General features: G+C 46.1%; 1 protein-coding gene across 1 annotated transcript in view; it reads left to right on the top strand.

The window, feature by feature from the left end:
* The window catches only part of shank2b (SH3 and multiple ankyrin repeat domains 2b), a 1,006,494-nt gene that overhangs the window by 281,963 nt on the left and 700,646 nt on the right, over positions 1 to 23,885 (top strand). Inside the window, exon 10 of the mRNA XM_059652213.1 lies at positions 17,102 to 17,179. Within this exon, the coding sequence (XP_059508196.1) occupies positions 17,102 to 17,179 (78 nt within the window). The remainder of the gene's footprint in view (positions 1 to 17,101; positions 17,180 to 23,885) is intronic.

The raw sequence follows: 23,885 nt of genomic DNA, 5'->3' as shown, positions 1-23,885 counted from the left end.
TGACCATGCAGATCCTTTCATGGGCTCAATGTTCCCAGTCATGGATATCCACAGATGTGTGACAGTTGCTGATAGAGTGATTTTATTCTGTCATTAGACCAGGCATGACTCATACCAAAAATGGCATGCAACTTGAGTTTTTGCTACGAGAACAATGGTTTTATACTATTGCAGGTTCATAACTCCTTGAAAGTGGAAATGCATGTTATCGGGATAGTGAAGATGGTATGCTTGCCTTTACTAGTCAGTGCATTGAGCGTGAGAGTTGGGAGGTCATGTTGTGACTTTACAGGACATTAGTTTGGCCACTATTGGAAGGCTGCATTCAATTCTGGTCTCCCTGCCACAGGAAGGATGTTGTGAAAGTTGAAAGTGTTCAGAGATGATTTACGAGGATGTTGCCAGGGTTGGAGGGTCAGAGCTATTGGGAGAGACTGAATTTTTTTTTCCTTTATTCATTCACGGGATGAGGCTGTCGCTGGCCAGGCAGCATTTATTGCCCATCCCTAATTGCCCAGATGGCAGTTAAGAGTCAACCACATTGCTGTGGGTCTGGAGTCACATGTAGGCCAGACCAGGTAAGGATAGCAGTTTCCTTCCATAAAGGGCATTAGTGAACTAGATGGGTTTTTCCTGATCATCAACAATGGACTCACAGTCAGAAAAGACTGTCAATTCCAGATACTTGTTGAATGCAAATTCCACCATCTGCTGTATTAGGATTTGAACCCAGGTCCCCAGAACATTATCTGGGTCTCTGTATTAACAATCCAGCAATAATACCACTAGGCCATCACCTCCCCAAATAGACTGGTGCTATTTCCCCTGGAGAATCAGAGGCTAAAGGGTGACGTATAGGAATTTATTAAATCATATGGGGCATGGACAAGGTGAATAGCCAAAGTCTTTTCCTCGGGGGGGGGGGGGGTGCGGTGGGTCAAAAACTAGATGGTCTAGGTTTAAGATAAGAGAGAAAATATTTGAAAGGGAACTAAGGTACAACTTCCTCACGCAGAGGGTAGTGCATAAATGGAATGAGCTGCCAGAGGAAGTGATGGAGGCTGGTACAATTACAACATTTAAAAGACATCAGGATGGGTATATGTTTAGGATATCTGGTTGACATGGACAAGTTGGACTGAAGGGTCTGTTTCTATGCTGTAGAACTCTATGAATATCTTTATGTAGATTAGATTCCCTACAGTGTGGAAACAGGCCCTTTGGCCCAACAAGTCCACACCGCCCCTTGGAGCATTCCCACCCAGACCCATTGTCCTATACCCCACACACTCCTGAACACTATCGGCAATTTAGCATGGTCAATCCACCTATCCTGCACATCTTGGGACTGTGGGAGGAAACCCACACAGACATGGGGAGAATGTGCAAACTCCACACAGACAGTTGCCTAAGGGTGGAATCGAACCTGGGTCTCCGGCGCTGTGAGGTTGCAGTGCAAACCACTGAGCCACCGTTCCACCTGTTTCAGACAATAAACTTCCAATCAGCTATTTCTACAGACAGTAATTTCCCATCGAAAAGTTGCACATCCTTTATTTTGATTTTAATGCCACATGTACAGAAATACAGTGAAAAGCTTTGTTTACAAGAGTTACAGGCAGATCGCATCAATCAAAGGATGTACAGATCAAAAAGACTTAGAGGCGTAAAGGTTACACTACAGGTTACATTATCTGAGGCTAGAGTTCATTCAATAACCTGATAATGGCTGAAAAACAGCTGTTCCTGAACCTGCTTGTGCATGTGTTCAAGCTTCTGTACCTTCTGCCTGACGGAAGAGGCTGTAGGATGTCATTATCCAGGGGGTGGTGGGTTTTTGATGATGTTGGCTGCCTTTCCGTGGCAGTGAGCCGTGTAAATAGAGTCCATGGATGGAAAGTGGCTTCTGGTGATTGTCTGGGCTGTGCACAGCACCTTCTGTAGTTTCTCACAGTCCCGGGCAGAGCAGTTTCCATCCCAGGCCGTTATGGACCCGGACAGTTTGCATTCAATGGTGCACCTGTAGAAGTTGGTGAGGGACCTTATGGACATTCCAAATTTCCTGAGCCGCCTGAGGAAGAAGAGACATTGTTGTGCCTTCTCCAATGTCGCATTTACGTGGCAAGTCCAGGACAAGTCGTCAGTTACATTTAATCACCCATATCTTTATTCAACAGTGTTTACATGGTCTACATTCCTTGTTAGTACTCATGATTATATTATCCAATGGTATCATAACGTTAATATTTTCTAATTATAATGACATCCTAGTGATTATCAAAACCCATTGACTGTCCATGTTTTCCCATTCCATCGTGAGAAATCTTTATGTAAGTGTCTCATTCCAAGAAACAACTTGGACCTTTGTGAGTTCTTTCAGTCCTCAACCCACAAATATATCAAGGCTATTACTGATGCCACGAGTGCCAGGTCACACAATTGATCTTGTTTTGCCATGGTGAGGTCAGTGCTAGAGGCTGGGCAGTAGCTGGCTTTGCCCATGTGCTAGGTACAATGGACTGGATACACATTGAGTTGAGAGTGTCATGTCATAGTATGACAGGTCTCAACAACAGTTAACAAATCTATTCCATCCACGTGATCAATGAAAGTGATCTGGGCTCATCACTACCACAGCATAGCAGGCGATGCCAGGTATCCTGGAAGCTGCCATCATACATGATCCTTGAAACTTCTGAGCTTGCTGTTTCATTTCAAGGGCTGGATCCTTGATGTGGAAGGTCACCGAGGACAAGAGCTACCCTCAGTCACCATTGGCTGATGAGTCTGTTCCTCAAATCCCTGTCTGATGCGGAGAGTTGTGTAACAGATAGTAGTCCTCCTGGGGATGAGGTTTCAATGTGTGGATTGGGCTGGGAAACCTTGCAGTAACCACACCACCTCCCCCCACCCCCGGGTGTATTCCAGCTCCACACAAATGAAGCAAGCAGGTAGGGGATGTGATAAGAGTTGAAGGAGTAGGACAGCAATAAGACTTTTCCAAAGAGAAACCTAAGGACTCAGCAGCATTATAAAAACATAGAAGAATAGAAGATAGGAGCAGTTGGAGGCCATTCAGCCCTTTGAGCCTGCTCCACCATCTATCAAGATCATGGCTGATCATCCAACTCAATAACCCACTTTCTCCCCATAACCTTTAATGCCATTTGCCCCAAGTGCTATATCTAGTCACCTCTTGAATACATTTAATGTTTTGGCATCAACTACTTCCTGTGGCATTATATTCCACAGGCTCACCACTCTTTGGGTGAATAAATGTCTCCTCATCTCCGTCCTAAACGGTCTAACACAAATTCTCACACAGTGACCCCTGGTTCTGGACACATTCACCATCGGGAACATCTTCCCTGCATCCACCCTATCCAGTCCTGTTAAAATTTTATAAGTCTCCATGAGATCCCTCTCATTCATCTGAACTCTAGTGAAAACAATCCCAACCTAATTAATCTTTCCTCATATGTCGGACCCACCATCCCCAGAAACAGCCTGACAAACCTTCACTGCACTCCCTTGAGAGTAAGAGCATCCTTCCTCAGAAAAGGAGACCAAAATTTCACACAACATTCCAGGGGTGACCTTACCAAGGCCCTGTATAATGGCACCAACACAGCCCTGCTCCTGTACTCAAAACCTCTCACAATGAAGGCCAATGTACCATTCGCCTTCTCTACCGCCTGCTGTACCTGCATGCTTATCTTCAGCGACTGGTGCAAAAAGGACACCCAGGTCCTGCTGCACACTCCCCTCTCCCAATGTACAGCCATTCAGGGAGGCATCTACGGCCTTGTTTTCGCTTCCAAAGTGAATAACCTCACATTTATCCACATTATCCTGCACCTTCCATTGATTTGCCCACTCACCCAGCCTGTCCAAATCATCTGAGGGATCTCTGCAGCCTCATCACAGCTTGGATTCATCTGCAAACCTGGAGATGTTACACCAAGTGACTGAATGCACACTCAGTATAAAAGTTGTGAGCTGACACCAGTGATCACTCATTGACTGTCAAAGTGTTGGTGTTTGAAAGAGAACAGTTCATTCTCAGAAGCACATACAATTTTTTTAACATAACACATAGAACAGTGCAGCACAGCACAGGGTCTTTGGCCCTCAATGTTGTGCTGACCTATTATCCTACTAAGATCAACCCACCCTTCATACCCTACATTTTACTATCCTCCATGTCCCTATCCAAGATTCGCTTAAAAGTGTCTAATGTATCTGACTCCACTACCACTGCCAGCAGCGCATTCCACATGCCCACCACTCTCTGTGTGAAGAACCTACCTCTGACATCTCCCTGATACCTTCCTCCAATCCCCTTAAAACTATGCCCCCTTGTAATAGTCATTTCCGCCCTGGGAAAATGTCTCTGACTATCAGTTCCATCTATGCCTCTCATCATCTTGTAAACCTCTATCAAGTTGCCTCTCATCCTTCTTCGCTCCAATGAAAAAAGGCCTAGCTCCTTCAACCTTTCCTCATAAGACCTGACCTCCAGTCCAGGCAGCTAACTGGTAAATCTCCTCTGCACCCTCTCTAAAGCTTTCAAATCCTTCCTATAATGAGGTGCCCAGAACTGAACACAGTATTCCAAGTGTGGTCTAACCAGGGTTTTATAGAGCTGGAGCATGGCCTCGCGGCTCTTAAACTCAATTCCCCTGCCAGTGAATGTCAACACACCATACACCTTCTTTACAACCCTATCAATCGATTCTTAAAAAATTTTCTGTTGCTGAAATAAAGTCAATGTTTCAAACCGTATTCAATAGGAATACTTTGAGCAATGATAAAATGTCATGTCAAGCCGGGCGTTAGAAATAGATTTTGAATTAGAATTAAATTTTATTGTCACATGCACTCAAGTATAGGAATACAGGAGTACAATGAAATGCATACAAAGGCACGATTCTCCAGTGTCAGCTTGGTTATAAAGCCAAAATTTAAAAAAAGACAGCAGCAGAAATAAATTAAAACAAAAGGTTAAAAATAGGCCACCTCTTGAAGTCTAAAGTCTAATCTCCATCACGCTCACTCACCAATACAGCCTCAACATAGAGTCACAGTCAGCCTGTGAGTTACTAAACAGGAGGAGCCATAAATGAGATAATACGTATGAAGCTGGATGAACACAGCAGGCTGAGCAGCATCAGAGGAGCAGGTAAGTTTGATGTTTCAAGATGAGACCCTTCTTCAGAAATGGGAGAGGGGAAGGGGATTCTGAAATAAATCAGGAGATGGGGGGAGGCGGATAGAAGATGGGTAAAGGAGAAGATAGGGTGAGAGGAGACAGACAGGTCAAAGAGGTGGGGTTAGGGCCAGTGAAGGTGAATGTAGGTGAGGAGTTAGGGAGGGGATAGGTCAGTCCAGGGAGGATGGACAGGTCAAGGAGGTGGGATGGGGTTAGTGGATAGGAGATGGGGGTGAGCTTGAGGTGGGAGGAAGGGATAGGGAGGCAGGGACGAGCTGGGTTGGTTTTGTGATGTGTTCGGGGGAGGGGAGATTTTGAAGCTTGTGAAGTCCACACTGATACCCTTGGGCTGCAGTGTTCCCAAGTGGAATATGAGATGCTATTCCTGATGCACATGTCGTCCGAGGAGTGGGTGGGGCGATTTGAAATGGTTCCCGACTGGGAGGTGTAGTTGTTTGTTGTGAACTGAGTGTAGGTGTTCCGTAAAGTGGCCCCCAAGCCACCGCTTGGTTTCCCCGATGTAGAGGAGGCCACAACTGGTACGGCGGATACAGTATACCACTTTAGCAGATGTGCAGGTGAACATCTGTTTGATGTGGAAAGTCTTCTTGGGGCCTGGGATGGGGGTGAGGTGTAGGGGCAGGTGTAGCACTTCCTGTGGTTGCTGGAAAAAATGCTGGGTTGGTGGTGCCTGAGGGGAGTGTGGAGCAGACAAGGGAGTCACGGAAAGAGTGGTCCCTCCAGAAAGCACATCAGGGTGGGGAGGGAAAAATGTCTTTGGTGGTGGGGTTAGATTGCAGATGGCAGAAATGTCACAGGATGATGCATTGGATCTGGAGGTTGGTGGGGTGGTACGTGAAGATGAGTGGGATTCTGTTTTGGTTATTATTGTGGATAGGGGGTGTGAGGGATTAGTTGTGGGAAATGCGGGAGACATGGTCGAGGACATTTTTGATCACTGTAGAGGGAAGGTTGCAGCTCTTGAAAAAAGAGGGCATCTGAGATGTTCGGGAGTGGAATGCCTCATCTCGGGAGCAGATGCAGCCAAGGCGAAGGAATTGGGAATAGAGGATGGCCTTTTTACAGGAAGGTGAGTGAGAGGAGAAATACTCTAGGTAGTTGTGGGAGTCGGTGGGCTTAAAATGGATATCGGTTTCCAGGTGAATGCCAGAGATGGAGACAGAGAGGCCCAGGAAGGAGAGAGAGGTGTCAGAGATGGTCCAGGTGAACTTAAGTTGAGGTGGAAGTTCTAGTGAAGTGAATGAACTGCTTGAGCTCCTCGTGGGAACACAAGGTGGCACCGATACCATCATCAATGTAACAGAGGAAGAGGTAGGGAATAGAGCCAATGCAGCTTTGGAAGAGGGATTGTTCCACGTAACCTACAAAGAGGCAGGCATAGCTTGGGCCCATGTGGGTACCCATGGCCACCCCCTTTGTCTGTAGGAATTGGGAGGAATCGAAAGAGAAGTTGTTGAGGATGAGGACGAGTTCAGATACGTGGATGAGGGTGTCAGTGGAGGGGGACAGTTCAGGCCTGTGGATCAGGAAGAAGCAGAGGGCCTTTAGGCCATCTGCATGTGGAATGTAGGTGTATAGGGACTGGACATCCATGGTAAAAAGTAGGTGTTGGAGACCGGGGAATTTGAAGGCCTGGAGGAGGTGGAGAGTGTGGGTGGTGTCACAGACATAGGTAGGGAGTCCCTGGACCAAGGGTCGAAAAAATGGAGTCCAGATAGGTGGACATAAGTTTGGTGGGGCAGGAGCAGGTGGAGTCAATGGGTTAACCAGGGTAGTCAGGTTTGTGGAGATTGGTAAGGAAATAGAAGCGTGTGGTGCGGGGTTGGGAACGATGAGGTTAGAGGCTGTGGGTGAGAGGTCATCTGAGGTGATGAGGTTGTTCCCGTTGTGGCTTCCTCTACATCAGGGAAACCAAGCGGAGGCTTGGGGACTGCGTTACAGAACACCTATGCTCAGTTCACAACAAACAACTACACCTCCCAGTCGCAAACCATTTCAACTCCCCCCACCCACTCCTCGGACGACATGTCCATCCTGGGCCTCCTGCATTGCCACACTGATGCCATCTGAAAGATGCAGGGACAGCAATTCATATTCCGCTTGGGAATCCTGCAGCCCAATGGTATCAATGTGGACTTCACACGCTTCAAAATCTCCCCTCCCCCGACCACATCCCAACACCAGCCCAGCTCGTCCCGCCTTCCTAACCATTCCACCCACCTCAAGCCACACTCCCATCTCCTACCCACTAATCTCATCCCACCCCCTTGACCTGTCCATTCTCCCTGGACTGACCTATCCCCTCCCTAACTCCTCACCTACATTCCCCTTCACTGGCCCTAACCCCACCTCTTTGACCTGTCTGTCTCCTCTCACCCTATCTTCTCCTTTGTCCATCTTCTATCCGCCTCCCCCCGTCTCCTGATTTATTTCAGAATCCCCTTTCCCTCTCCCATTTCTGAAGTAGGGTCTCGACCTGAAACAACAGACTTTCCTGCTCCTCTGATGCTGCTTGGCCTGCTGTGTTCATCCAGCTCTGCACCTTGCTATCTCTGATTCTCCAGCACCTGCGGTTCCTACTATCTCCGGAGCCATATCTGTGTCTGTGTCTGCCTCCAATCACTGGGAGGCTGCCACCACGCCATGCAAGGCCTACTCTCACTGCCATGCCACAGCAAGAATAGTAGAGCAAGTGCAGCACTCTGTTAGATCGGAATCTAACATGAAATGGTGTGAAGGATGGGTTCACTGCTTGTTGTTATAGTAGTGGTTACTGAGGCTCTCTGGTGATGTAGTTTAATAATCCATTTATAGCTGTAAGATTCCAGTTCCGATAAACTGTCACTGGTGCCACCTCCGTGCCCTCAGAAGTTTTGCTTTTTGAATTCCCTCTCTCTGTGTGAACAATGAAGGGCATCTCCTGATGGGCAGGGCTTTTACTGGTACATAACTGGGCCTGTCTTTGGCACTCCCATTGGAAAACTCAGAAGGTCTCAGCCATTGGCAAATATTTCCACAGCTGGTGACTGTAACACAATGTGAGAGTGAGGTCTTACCAGTGTGGTGCATATGTACTGAGGAAAGCAGCAGGGGATTGCAAGACAAAACTTAATAGAGCTGAGAGAAAGAAAGCCTCATCATCTGAAAGATGCTGCATCCATCAGTGAAATAGCCCCTTCTTTCTGTACTGGGACTGTCAGCCTTGATGATATGCCCAGGAGTCTAAGTGGCTCACATCACCTTAACTGCTCACTAACTGATGCAAACATTTTACAATTTCAACTCTCGTGGTTTAAACACCTAATCCAGTCAGTACATCCCGTACAGTGCTGAGCGAATATGTGAAATATCACAACTAGCAACACTTTTTTTTTCTGAACAGTAACTGATCAGATGTTTCCTTCCCTCCCATCTTTCTCCTCCTCCCACATTGTTTGAGAAGAGTTCTCTCCAGATTATGCTCTATCGTAATTATTGCAGTTAACATTTATCATAGATAAACAAAATTAACATCTAATCCATGTCATAAGAATGGAACAAAAGTCTTGCATTTATATAATGCCTTTCACAGCCTCGGGGCTTCCAAGGTGCTGCACAGGCAGAAAAAAATGCTTCTGAAAAGTAACCATTGTTATAATGTGGTAAAGCCAACAGCCGGTCTTTCAATCCCCTATAAATAACAATGTGATAATGATGAGATAATCCGATTGTGATGTTGACTGATGGACAAAGATTAGACAGTGCGCCGGAGATAGATCCTCCACTCACCACAGAATCACAATGTTGTGATGCAGATGGAGGCTGTTTGGCCCTTTCCAGCTGCTACCTTTATGGAAATGATCATTTATGTCAACCTCAGAGGTCACAGGAGGTCATGATTTAATTTCTCATATGGGAGACCTCCGTATATCTTAGTTCTCAACTTCATCAAAAGCTCCACAGGACTGACTGGGAAGGGAACCTAATTTTAGTGCTGACTTCATAGGAATGAGATTTGAACTATGCCTGAATATACCTCCCACAGAGCCACAGCGACATTGTGACACCAAATAAACGAAACGACAAATATCATTTCCTCAGTTTTGAGTAACTTTGGTGATGGAGAACCCGACATTCATTCAAGAGCTGTGTTCAAATCCCAGGCTTGATTGACATTTATAATTGGCTCTGTTTTATCATCACAGTAGTTTTTTTATATCCCTGATTCAGGCCAATAGATTATTTAAGGGAAACTGTGATCAATCAGGTTCTATATTGTGAGAGAATGGAAAAACAGTTTAAAAACAAAATAGGTGGTGGAACCAATAATAGATGGCTTTGTTACTCCTGAAAAATTCCTTAGAGTTTGGAAGGGTCTAAGTGGATTGGAAAATAACAAATGTAACAACTTTATTCAAAATGGGATGCAGGGAGACAGGAAGCAGCAAATTGTAGGCCCATTAATCCAATTTCCATCATGGATATTGGGGCTGGAATCTGTCATAAAGGAGGTTATTATTATTTATTCATGAACTGGACCACAACAGAAAGGATGTGATTGCACTGGCGAGTGCAAGAGGAGATTCACCAGGATGTTGCCTGAAATGGAACATTTCAGTGATGAATCGGCTGAATAAACTCACCATGTTTTCTTTGGAGCAGAAGAGACCTGGGTAGAACTGTATGAGATTCTGAGGGGCATGGACAGGGTGGATAAAAAGCAGCTGTACCCCTTCAGGGTCAATAACAATGGAACTTAATTTTAAAGAGAAAGGCAGGACATTTATAGGAAATTTGAACAAAGAATCTGTTCACTCACAGGGTGTTGGGGGTCTGGAATACACTATCTGCACAGCATTTTAGACGAGTACTTGAAATGTCATAATGTTTAAGGCTATAGGCCTGATGCAGAAAAGTCGGACTAGTGTTGATTTAGTATAGCTTTGGCAGTAGGGGTACAATGGGCAGTATGGCATCTTCTGTACAGTATGATTCGACCATGTTGGCCTCATCCATCTTATCAAAGCCAACCTCCCTCACTAACATCCTGATTCCTTTCTGAGCCTCAGGGGCACTGTCAGAGACTCTTCTTAGTCACTGACACAAACAGGCCACAGGAGATTTTCACGAGGTGTTAGAGCCAGAGCTAGATGATGGGCCAAATGGCCTTTTTCTGCGCTGTAACCATTCTGGGATATGTTGTGGCCATGCCCAAACTCTCGGACTGATAGCACATTCTTGTAATCTATAACCTCGATGTGCTGGAAGATGGTGCAGTGGAGGTGGTCAGCTGGGGGCTGTGTGGATAGACTGGTGTTGGGCATCAGGAAAAGCACCTACACATTTTCAGAGATTTCATCAAAAGCTGGCGAAGACCTGGACAACCTCCAACAGGAGCAATGTTGTGATGGTGAGATTTCCTCAGTCACAATGTACCCTCCAGACAGAGAGACCACTTCACAGGAGAGGACCATTCCTGTTAAGAGTGCCTGGGCTTTCTTAGTTGAGCATCAAATGACACTCAGATGCCCCTTGGAGTGACCCCTTGATGGCCATGGTGTTTCAGACTGGAGTGCCACACGGTCTGTGAGTTACAATCACCCACAGCGATTCCACTGAGCAGAAACACTCAGGTGATTTTTGGCAAATTTGAATCCTGGCGCTCACTTCTCCTCGTGAGATATTCTTGTACATTCTCAGGGAGTAGGCATTTCTTAAAAAGTTCCTTCACATTAACATTGACACCTTGTTTTGGAGAGTAGCCAAATGTTCCAGTGGTAACCTTCAATGAGCCTCTTCACACATACAGGGAATTCCTCAGCAGCTCACACTGCAGCACGAGCTGCCTTAACCCCTCAGACCCTCCAATGTTGACCAGACATAGAACATAGAACATAGAACAGTACAGCACAGAACAGGCCCTTCAGCCCACAATGTTGTGCCGACCATTGATCCTCATGTATGCACCCTCAAATTTCTGTGACCATATACATGTCCAGCAGTCTCTTAAATGACCCCAATGACCTTGCTTCCACAACTGCTGCTGGCAACGCATTCCATGCTCTCACAACTCTCTGCGTAAAGAACCTGCCTCTGACATCCCCTCTATACTTTCCACCAACCAGCTTAAAACTATGACCCCTCGTGCTAGCCTCTTCAAACAGGACAAGACAGGAATGCCTCTTCAAACAGACAAAGTTTCCTCGCTGAGTAGTGAAACTCTCCAACTGGGAACTGCTCGTTCTGTACACTCTCATCCTGGATCCTCTGTCTTTCTTATACCATAAGAAATTAGAACAGGAGCAGGCCATTCAGCCCATCAGGCTAGGTCTGTCATTCAATAAGATCACGGCTGATCTGACATTCCTCATGTCCACTTTCCTGACCTTTCCCCATAATCCTTCATTCCCCTGCTCATGAGAATCTATTTCAGTCTTAAATACCCACAAGGACTCTGCCCCCACAGCTCTCAGTGACAAGGAGCTCCAAAGACTCACAGCCCTCTGAGAGAAGAAATTCCTCATCATCTCAGTCTTAAATTGGTGCCCCTTTAATTTGTAACTATGTCTCTGGTCTTAGACTTTGCCATGATTAGCCATTCCTGATTACCTGTTGCCCCTGTGTGCTAGCTTTCTGTGTTTTATGTACAAATATCCTCAAGTCCTTTTGTGTTGCAGCTTTCTGCAGGTTTCTCCATTTACTTTGTTCTTCTCCGTCTTGCTTGGTTCACCATTAAGCTAAGAGCCTCCTTCCCCGATTCTGCCCTTCACCCCAGACTGACAGAGTCTCTCCATGTTCTCCCTGACACTGCCTCCAGACCTACGCACATTGCCAGCACTTCAAGCTGGAACACCTTGCAATCTCTGCTTGATTTCATTTGTGTTACCGACAGCTTGTTGATACTGTCACAGAGGCTAACTCAGACACGCTGTCAATATCGACTGCTAATTCACCTATTTTAAAGAACCAACAACAAAGAAAATTATAGCACAGGAACAGGCCCTTCAGCCCTCCAAGCCTGCGCTGATTCTGATCCTCCATCTAAACCTGTCATCTATTTTCTAAGGGTCTGTATCCCTTTGCTCCCTACCCATCCATGTACCTGTCCAAATATATCTTAAAAGACGCTAACGTGTCTGCTAACCTCAGCTGGCAACACATTCCAGGACCCACCACCCTCTCTGTAAAGAACTTTCCACACATATCTCCCTTAAACTTTCCTCCTCTCACTTTGAACTCATGATCCCTAGTAATTGAGTCCCCCACTCTGGGAAAAAGCTTCTTGCTATCCACCCTGTCTATCCCCTCATGATTTTGTAGACCTCAATCAGGTCCCCCCTCAATCTCCATCTTTCTAATGAAAATAATCCTAATCTATTCAACCTCTCTTCATAGCTAGCACCCTCCATACCAGGCAACATCCTGGTGAACCTTCTCTGCACCCTCTCCAAAGCATCCACATCCTTTTGGTAATGTGGCGACCAGAACTGTTCACAGTACTCCAAATGTGGCCGAACCAAAGTCCTATACAACTGCAACATGTTCTGCCAACTCTTGTACTCAATACCCTGTCCAATGAAGGAAAGCATACCATATGCCTTCTTGACCACCCTATTGACCGGGGGTGTTGCCACTTTCAGGGAACAACGGACCTGAACTCCCAGATCTCTCTGTACATCAATTTTCCCCAGGGCTTTTCCATTTACTGTATAGTTTGCTCTTGAATTAGATCTTCCAAAATGCAACACCTCGCATTTGCCCAGATTGAACTCCATCTACCATTTATCTGCCCAACTCTCCAGTCTATCTATATTCTGCTGTAATCTCTGACAGTCCCCTTCACTGTCTGCTACTCCACCAATCTTAGTGTCATCAGCAAACTTGCTGATCAGACCATCTATACCTTCCTCCAAATCATTTACATATATCACAAACAACAGTGGTCCCAGCACCGATCCCTGTGAAATACCACTGGTTACACGTCTCCAATTGGAGAAACTCCCTTCTACTACTACTCTCTTTCTCCTGTTGCCTAGCCAGTTTTCTTTTTAATCCATCTAGCTGGCACACCGCGGACCCCATGTAACTTCACTTTCTCCATCAGCCTGCCATGGGGAACCTTATCAAAAGCCTTTTCATTTCATTTTTAATAAATGAATGAATTAGCTTCATTGTTGCATACTGAAATGAGTACAGTTAAAAGTTTATACATCATCAGTTACAGCCCAACTTAGGTCCAAAAGTATTAAGGTACAGCTTCTTTAGTTACAGGATCTTAGACAACAGAGAAATAAAATGTTCAGCATTAGAGAAATAAAAGTCCAGAACAATGGCCTTCTAATCTCAACCACACTGGTACCTCGCCTCCAGTCCTCACTAAGCCTAGGCTCCAGACCACACCGGGCTTCACCTTGAGAATCATGAGGTGGGAGTTCACACTGGTATCACCTCAAGACCAGGAGACCATGCTGAGGCTATGTCAGGCTGAGAGACCGCCACTCTGGGCTAGGAGGACCTTCACCATGAAGTTGGGAGTCATTGGAAAGTGGGAGCCTCCTTCGAACATTCAATTTCACGGTGAGGTGAGTAGTTTCCTTTGATGTCTTTGCCGGAGCATGTTCATTACAACCAGAGGCTGGCACTTTGGCTCGTGTTCCAAAAGGCAGAACAAGTCTGCGGGAAGGCACTTGAAAATAGTTCTTGTGCCCTGCCTGCTGCAGACAGACACTCTGCAATATTCTTCACATCAACAAGTGGCGAGATAATGAAAGCAACATCACTTTGCCCGTGTGCAGAAGAAACACAACTCACAGTCTAAACCAGCTTCAGTGAAGTTAGGAGAGGCAGAGGATGCAGGCTTCCTGCTTGCAGAGGACTGTTTCAGAGACAAAGTTTAATGTACCAACTGTAGCAGAAAATGTCCTAATGAAAGATATTCTTTGGCCGTAAGGGGCAATGATGCCAACATGCTGACAAGCTGTTTGATGTAGCACTCTCACAAGCAACCAGGAAGAAATAGTCTGAACCCAACATTAAAATGGGAATCACAACCCTAATCATGGACAGAGCACGTTGAAAACAGCAACATGAAATCCAAACAATGCTTAACAGTGCAACTTGAGTGAAGCCTTGGCATTGAATGAGCTAAGAGTGGGAGAGAGAAAAAGAGGTGCAAAGGGAAAAGGGACTTCAATTTTACTCCAGCTTTGTAGGCGTGGTTTTATACAGTCTAAACTCTGAAAGCTTATTTATAAACAGTTGATACCTGGAGATTCAGTAAAATACTTTGAGGGAACCAAGAAGATGATTTGATGGAGGTAAGAGAATGAATTGGACCAGCGCTGCCTCTTTACTCGTTGTCTAATAGAGAACAATTCAGTTTCAAACCTCTCACTGCACTTGATCAACAGGCTCTTCACATGATGCTGTGCTTTGGGATAGATAGACAATTATATGGTTACAATATCTTCAAATGGACATAGCATTCCTCCTTTGGAAAACCATGAGGCCATAATGCCAAAGTTTCCACTACACATGCTCAGTGCAAATAACAATAATGGGAGAGTGACCCTTTATAAGACCATAAGAAATAGGAGTGGAAGTAAGGCCATTCGGCCCAGCAAGTCCACTCCGCCATTTAAATCATGGCTGATGGGCATTTCACCTCCACTTCCCTGCACTCTCCCCATGGCCCCTGTCTGGAAGTTACTGGATGATCATGTCCATGCATTTCAAAATGTTCCTCTCTCTGCGATGTAAACAAGGCATCAACAATATTGCTCTGAATATAAATTCCTAACCTTACAGGGAAGGTTAGTTAATGTGACACAGTGGCTCAGTGGTTAACATTGCTGCCTCACAGCACCAGGGCCCTGGGTTCAATTCCACCCTGTGACCACTGTGCGTGTATGGAGTTTGTACATTCTCCCTATGTCTGTGTGAGTTTCCTCTGGGTGCTCTGGCTTCCTTCCACAGCCCAAGGCTGTGCATGCTGGGTGGTTTGGCCATGCTAAATTGTGCATAGTGCCCAGAGATATGCAGGCTAGGTGGGTGAGCCATGGGAAATGCAAGGTTATACGGATAAGGTGTGTGGGTGGAATGCTATTTGAAGAGTCAATATGGACTCTATGGGCCAAATGACCTGCTTCCACACCATACAAATTCTATGATTTTGTTAAGTTTAGTTTGAAAGTGTAATGATCTGAAATATATAACTGATTCCTGGAATCTTTACAATTTTCTTTCCAAGTTGTGAATCTGTTTGGAACATGTCATGTTTTTCAGTTTGGTTTCAGGATGACCATTTGTTACAAGTTCAGTCCCAGATGCATTCTGAAACATAGTTCAGATACTTTGAGAAACTGTTGCCTATTTCTCCTGTCGAAGAACTTCAATCAGCAAGGACAAAGTTCAGAGTTAGACAGATGTATGACTCCTCTGTGGAGCTATGGAGTGTGGATCAACGAGTAATCAGCCCTGAATCAGTAGGTAATACTTGGGAGCTAGGAGTTGGGGTATGATGTTAGATGGATTGTGTGTTGGTCTGAAACAGTGAGGTTTAAGTCGGTAGAAAGTTGTAGCTTCTTGAGAATTCTTAATGTACGTATCCGATGTTCAGTTTCCTCAGGCTTTAAGCTATGAACCTTTCTATCAAGGTGAACATGTGGATTTCTCTTTGCTAACATTCACTCTTAGAAAGAAAAGAAAAGGTTTAGTGCTTGAAGCTGAAAGGATAAGACTGGTGTAGTTCAGATGGCTGTCACCCTGACATTTTGGCAGGAGTCACCAAACATTGGTAGTTGTCAAGAGGATGATGGTGGAATCAGTTGGCTCAGCAAACATTGTATCAAGAAATCCTCCAGTTATTCTTCAAAAAGACATACAGGATTCACAACAGGAGATTTCCTCAGACACAGGAGAGCTGATCTGGGAACGCTTTCTCTTGAGCAGACTGGCCATTGTATATTCCAAACTATATCTAAAATATAAACTGCAAACTGATGGTCAAAAACCAAGGCAGGTCATCTCAGGCAAATAAATACTTATCACAAGACACGAGACTTGATAATGTCATTGAATGAGAAATGCTTTATAAACCGAAGTTATGGTGTTCTTTCATTGACCTCTTAAAAAGCCCGAGTGTCCACAATGTTTCAAATTCAGGGAAACTCGACAGTTTTTGCACAGTGCCGATGAAGGAGCTTTCTTTGGTCGTTGGGTGAGGAGGCTGGCAATTACAGTTAATAAGTTGTGGCTTGATTTAAACTGTGAACAAAACAAACAAAAAGCCAAGTTATTAAAGGTACAAACCAACCTTTGAAAGAGAAAGAGAAAATGTTTCTCTCAGAAACAGATTCTTTAATCGAGGGAATTAAAGCTTCAAATAAAACCATGCTCCGTGCTTCAGCTGCAGTCCAAAGCCTGAATACCACCTGAGGATAAGAAAATGTGGGTCTGATTCTATTCTCACCAGTCAGCTCCTCCAAACTACTTTTATACATGGTCATCAATAAATCTGTCCATGAAAACTTTTGCAAAAACTTGAGGAAATCATGGCTAGGCAAGGGTCGGCATTTTAAACCAACCTTACCTGAGGTATGTCTTGTACATCACAACAAATACAATCCCCAGATCATATCGTCTGCAAGAGGCAGAAATGGACAGATTATAAACTAGAATTGAGGACTGTTAGGGAGTAATTGTCACATTCTTTTAGAAGTGTTTTAGGCAACAACTGACACTAATCTAAGATCACAAATGTCCGGATTTATGTTAAAGAATGCCAGAACTGAGAATGCCAAGAACTGTGGGGAAGAAACAAAGGATAGCAATGAGAAACATAGAGTTTACACAGTCAGAGATGGTTAGTAACCTGCCTGGTTTCTACAGGAAAGCTGTGCCCGGGTCCTGCTGTTCCGTGGAGCCAAAAAAGAAGTCAAGAACTACAACAGCCAGACTCCATTTCAGGTAAGCAGACTTTCCTTCCATTTTACACAGTTCCAGCTGGATTAAGAGCAGAATTTACAAAAAGTTTAAAAGAATAAAACAAAACACTCTGGGTCCAAATAAAAAATGAATGAACTGGGAGTTCAAACATAGTAAATATGTACAACCTGCTGACCATTACAGAGACACAGCTGCAAGGTGGAATGGTTACTACTTCATAACTTGTTTTGCTGAATGAACTTCGGTCATTTTTCTTTGTTGGGGGAAGCAACAGTGGAGTGGTATTATTGCTGGATTGTTCAGCCAGAGACTCAGTTAGTGTTCAAGGTGTCCCTGGTTCAAATCCCATTACAGCAGATGGTGGAATTAGAATTCAGTAAAAATCTGGAATGAAGAATTTAATGAAGATCATGAAACAGCTGCAAGATGTAATGATAACAGGGCTGAAACTTGATGGGTAGAGAATATTTAGGAATGACAGAAAAGTGGCATGGCTTTTTTAGTTTAGGATGGTATTAAGAACAATTTAATTTTTTTTTATTCATTCATTTATTCACTGGCTAGGCCAGCAGTTGTTGCCCATCCCTAATTTTCCAGAGGGTAGTTAAGAGTCACACACTTTGCAGTGGGTCTAAAGTCAAATGTAGGGCCATACCATGTAAGGACAGCAGTTTCCACATTGGGGAAACCAAGCGGTGGCTTGGGGACCACTTTGCAGAACATCCATGCTTGATTCACAATAAACAACTGCACCTCCCAGTTTCGAACTATTTTAACACCCCTCCCATTCCTTAGATGACATGTCCATCCTGGGCCTCCTGCAGTGCCACAACGATGCTACCCGAAGATTGCAGGAACAGCAACTCATATTCCGCTCGGGAACCCTGAAGCCCAATGGTATCAATGTGGACTTCACAAGCTTCCAATTCTCCCCTCCCCCCACTGCATCCCAAAACCAGCCCGGTTTGTCCCCGCCTCCCTAACCTCCACATCAGGAACCGTGGATGCAGAATACCACATTGGCAGATGTGCAGGTGAACATCTGCTTGATTGGAAAGTCTTCTTGGGGCCAGGGATGGGGGTGAGGGAGGAGGTGTGGGGGCAGGTGTAGCGCTTCCTGCAGTTGCAGGGGAAAGTGCCGGGTGTGGTGGGGCTGGAGGGGAGTGTGGAGCGAACAAGGGAGTCACGGAGAGAGTGGTCTCTCCGGAAGGCAGACGAGGGTGGGGATGGAAAAATGTCTTTAGTGGTGGGGTCGGATTGCAGATGGCGGAAGTGTCGGAGGATGATGCGTGGATCCGGAGGTTGGTGGGATGGTACGTGAGGACGAGGGAGATTCTCTTTTGGTGGTTGTTGCGAGGAGGGGTGTGAGGGATGAATTGTGGGAAGTGCGGGAGACATGGTCGAGGGCGTTCTCGACCACTGCGGGGGGTTGTTGCGGTTCTTAAAAAAAAGGACATCTGAGATGTATGGGAGTGGAATGCCTCATCCTGGGAACAAATGTGGTGGAGGCGAAGGAATTGGAAATAGGGGACGGCCTTTTTGCAGGGTGGGAGGAGGTGTATTCCAGGTAGCTGTAGGATGAGTTATATTCTAGGTAGCTGTGGGAGTTGGTGGGCTTGAAATAGATATTGGTTTCTAGGTGGTTGCCCAAGATAGAGACAGAGAGATCCAGGTAGGTGAGGGAGGTGTTAGGGATAGTCCAAGTGAACTTGAGGTTGGGGTGTAAGGTGTTGGTGAAGTGGATGAACTGTTCGAACTCCTCGTGGGAGTATGAGGCGGCGCCGATACAGTCATCAATGTAACGGAGGAAGAGGTGGGGTTTGGGGGCCTGTGTAGGTGCGGAAGAGGGATTGTTCCACGTAACCTACAAAGCGGCAGGCATAACTTGGGCCCATGCGGGTGCCCATGGCCACCCCCTTTGTCTGTTTTCCGAAGGGACCATTCTCTCCGTGACCCCCTTGTCCACTCCACACTCCCCTCCAGCCCCACCACACACGGCACCTTCCCCTGCAACCGCAGGAAGTGCTACACTTGCCCCCACACCACCTCCCCCCCCCATCCGAGGCCCCAAGATGACTTTCCACATCAAACAGATGTTCACCTGCACATCTGCCAATGTGATATACTGCATCCGCTGTACCCGGTGTGGCTTCCTCTACATTGGGGAAACCAGGTGGAGGCTTGGGAACTGCTTTGCAGAACACCTCTGCTTGGTTCGCAATAAACAACTGCACCTCTGAGTCGCGAACCATTTTAACTCCCTCTCCCATTCCTTAGACGACATGCCCTTCCTGCAGGAACAGCATCTCATATTCCACTTGGGAAATATGCAGCCCAATGGTATCAATGTGGACTTCACAAGCTTCAGAATCTCCCCTCCCCCCCACTGCATCCCAAACCCAGCCCGGCTCGCCCCCCCAACTCCCTAACCTGTTCTTCCTCTCACCTATCCCCTCCCCCGCCTGAAGCCCCACTCCATCCCCTACCTCCCTGGTTCTGGGTCCTCCTTCGTTTGTCACTTATCTAAATGTTTCTGGTGAGAAAAGAGAAGGCTTGGTTAGTAAGTTTGCAGATGACATTAAAATTGGTGGTATTGTAGGTAGTGAAGAACATTTTCTAAGAGTACAAAGGGATCTTCATCAAACAGGTCCATGGGCTGAAAGCAGCAGTTGGAGTTCAATCTGGATAAATGCAGGATATTGCATTTTGGCACAATAAAAAAGAGTAGACTTTCCTGCTCCTTAAATGCTGTCTAACTTCTTCATGTACTACCACACCAACTTCCGGATTCAACGCATCATCCTCCACCACTTCCACTACCTGCAATCTGACCCCACTACCAAGGATATATTTCCCTCCCCACTCTTATCTGCCTTCCAGATGGACCACGCTCTCCATGACTCCTTTGTCTGCTCCACACTTCCCTCCAGCCCCACCACCCCAGTACCTTTCCCTGAAACTGCAGGAGGTGCTATACCTGCCCCTACAGCCCACCCCTCACCCGCATCCCAGGCCCCAAGTAAACCTTCCACATTAAACAGATGTTCACCTGCATATCTGCTCAAGTGGTAAACTGTATCCACTGTTCCTGATGTGGCCTCCTCTACATCGGGGAGACCAAGTGAAGGCTCGGAGGCTGCTTTCTTGAACACCGATGCTCAGTTCATGACAAACAGCTGTGCCTACCAGTCACGAACCATTTCAACACCACCTCCCACTCCTTGGATGACACGTCCACCCTGGGCCTCTTCCAGTGCCACAATAATGCCACCTGAGGGCTGGAGGAGCAGCACCTCATATTCCACCTGGGAGCCCTACAACCCAATGGTATCAACGTGGACTTCACAAGCTTCAAAATCTCCCCGCACCTGACCTCATCCCAAGACCAGCCCCTCTCATCCCCATCCTCCTTGACCTGTCTGTCTTTTCTCCCGCCTAGCTGCTCCTCCCACCTCACTGACCAACCCCCACCCCTACTTCCTGCCTACTAGCCTCATCACTGCCTCCTTGACCTGTCCGCCCTCCTTCCTCACTGACCAACCTCCATCCCAAATCCCTACCTACACTCACCTTTACTAGCTTCATCCCCACCTCTTTGATCTGTCCGTCTTCTCTCCATCTATCTGTTCCACTATCCACCTTATATCATCGCCTCCTCTCCCCGCTCCCTATTTCAAAGCTCCCTTCCCCTCCCCCATTTTCTGAAGAAGGGTCTAGGCCCGAAAGGTCAGCTTTCCTGCTCCTCTGATGCTGCTTGGCCTGCTGTGTTCATCCAGCTCCACACCTTGTTATCTCAGACTCCAGGATCTGCAGTTCCCACTGTCTCTGCTGTTGCCCAACTTGCTGTGCTGCCCCAGCTCCACATTTTATCAACAATGGTTAAAAACTGTTTTGCACCCTTGGCTTCATTACTCAATCCTTTGAGTTTCAGAATTGGGATGTTTTATTGAGGTTGTGCAGGATATTTATCGGGCCTCTTCTGGAATACTGTGTGCAGTTCTGATCATTCAGTTATAGGGAGGATATTAATAAGCTAGAGCGTTCAGAAGAGATTTACCAGGATGTTGCCGGGTGTGGAAGGTTTGAGTTATAAAGAAAAGCTGTTTAGGCTGGGACTTTTTTCACTGGAGTGTAGAAGGTTGACTTGATAGAAGCTTACTAAAATAATGAGAGATATGGATAAAGTGGATGGTAGTTGTCATTTCCCTCAGATGTGGAATTTCAAGAGTAGTGGACACATCTTTAAGGTGAACTGAGTTCTCAGGAAGGGTCACCGCACCCAAAACATAAACTCTGTTTTTTTTTCTTCACAGATGCTGCCTGACCTGCTGAGCTTTTCCAGCAACTTCTGTTTTTGCTCCAGGCTAATGTTCTGGAGACATGGGTTCAAATCTGACCACAGTAGATAGTGAAACTTGAAACAATGAAAATTTTAATTAAAAATCTAATGATGACTATATAACTGCAGTAGATTGTCAGGAAGTCTATTGTCCTTACTTGACCTGACCTACGTGTGATTCCAGACCCACAGCATGAGACCATAAGACATAGGAGCAGAATGAAACCATTTGGCCCAATACGTCTGCTCCATTATTCAACCATGGCTGATATATTCTTTAACTCCATTCTGCTTTCTCCCATAACCCTTGATTCACTTATTAATCAAAAACTTATCCATCTCTATCTTAAATACACTCAATGACTTTGCCTCAAAAGGCTGATGAGGCCATCCATGAGTTCCATAGATTCACCCACCCTCCAGCTGAAGAAATTGTTCTTCATCTCCGTTATATAGGACCGTCCTTTCACTCTGAACCTGTGCCCTTAGGTTCTAGCCTTTACTACATTTTTAATGCCCACTTTATCCAGGCCTCTCAGTATTCTGTAAGTTTCAATTAAATTTCCTCTCATCTTTCCATTGAGTACAAATACAGAGTCCTCAACCACCCCTCATATGACAAGCCTTCATCCCTGGGATCATTCCTGTAAATGTCCTCTGGCCGCCTCCAATGGCAGCACATCCTTTGTTAGATACAGGGCCCAAAACGACTCACAATATTCTAAATGCAGTCTGACAAGTCCCTTGTACAGCCTCAGCAGTATTCTAGCCCCTCTTGAAATGAATTCTAACATTGCATTTGCCTTCCAAACCACCAGCTGAATCTGCATGTTAACCTTAAGAGATTCCTGAACTAGGATCCCAAAGTCCCTTTGTGCTTCAGATTTCCAAAGCCTTTCCCCATTTAGAAAATAGACAACATCTGTATCCTGTGACAATGGGAACTGCAGATGCTGGAGAATCCAAGATAATAAAATGTGAGGCTGGATGAACACAGCAGGCCCAGCAGCATCTCAGGAGCATAAAAGCTGACGTTTTGGGCCTAGACCCTTCATCAGAGAGGGGGATGGGTTGAGGGTTCTGGAATAAATAGGGAGAGAGGGGGAGGTGGACCGAAGATGGAGAGAAAAGAAGATAGGTGGAGAGGAGAGTATAGGTGGGGAGGTGGGGAGGGGATAGGTCAGTCCAGGGAAGACAGACAGGTCAAGGAGGTGGGATGAGGTTAGTAGGTAGGAGATGGAGGTGCGGCTTGGGGTGGGAGGAAGGGATGGGTGAGGGGAAGAACAGGTTAGGGAGGCAGAGACAGGTTGGACTGGTTTTGGGATGCAGTGGGTGGAGGGGAAGAGCTGGGCTGGTTGTGTGGTGCAGTGGGGGGAGGGGACAAACTGGGCTTGTTTTGGGATGCGGTGGGGGAAGGGGAGATTTTGAAGCTGGTGAAGTCCACATTGGTACCATTGGGCCGCAGGGTTCCCAGGCGGAATATGAGTTGCTGTTCCTGCAGCCTTCGGGTGGCATCATTGTGGCACTGCAGGAGGCCCATGATGGACATGTCATCTAAAGAATGGGAGGGGGAGTGGAAATGGTTTGCGACTGGGAGGTGCAGTTGTTTATTGTGAACCGAGCGGAGGTGTTCTGCAAAGTGGTCCCCAAGCCTCCGTTTGGTTTCCCCAATGTAGAGGAAACATCTGTATCCTTCTTACCAAAGTGCATGACCTCACACTTTCCCACGTTGTATTTCATCTGCCACTTCTTTGTCCACTCTCCCAGCCTGTCCAAGTCCTCCTGCAGCCTGCACGCTTCCTCCACCTTGCCTGTACCCCCCCACCTATCTTTGTATCGTCTGCAAACTTAACAAGGATTCCCTCAGATCCTTCATTCAGATTGTTAATGTCCAACATGAATAATTGTGATCCCAACCTGGATTCTGTGGAACTCCACTAGCCACCGACTGCCATCCTGAAAAAGACATCTTTATCCCTACTCTCTGCTTTCTGCTGGACAGCCAATCCTCTATCCATACCAGTACCTTGCCCCAAACACCACACGCTCTGACCTTATTTAGCAGCCTCCTGTGCATCACCTTGTCAAAGGCCTTTTGGAAATCCAAATAGATCATGTTCACTGGCTCTCCTTTGTCTAACCTGCTCATTACCAACTCAAAGAATTCTAACAGATTCATCAGGCATAACGTCCCCTTGCTGAAGCTGTGCTGATGTGGGCCAATTTTACCAAACGCTTCCAGAAATATTCCACAATCTCATCCTTAATTATGGACTCGAAACTATTACATTTGACAGAGGTCCAGGCTAACTGGCCTATAATTTCTTGTCTCTGCCTCCTTCACTTCATAAACAGTTTTTTTTTCAAAAGCCATTTTCCAGCCCACTG

This window comes from Stegostoma tigrinum, chromosome 17, assembly GCF_030684315.1.
Source record: "Stegostoma tigrinum isolate sSteTig4 chromosome 17, sSteTig4.hap1, whole genome shotgun sequence".
NCBI classification, from domain to species: domain Eukaryota; kingdom Metazoa; phylum Chordata; class Chondrichthyes; order Orectolobiformes; family Stegostomatidae; genus Stegostoma; species Stegostoma tigrinum.
This window is presented reverse-complemented; position numbering and strand designations above follow the sequence as displayed.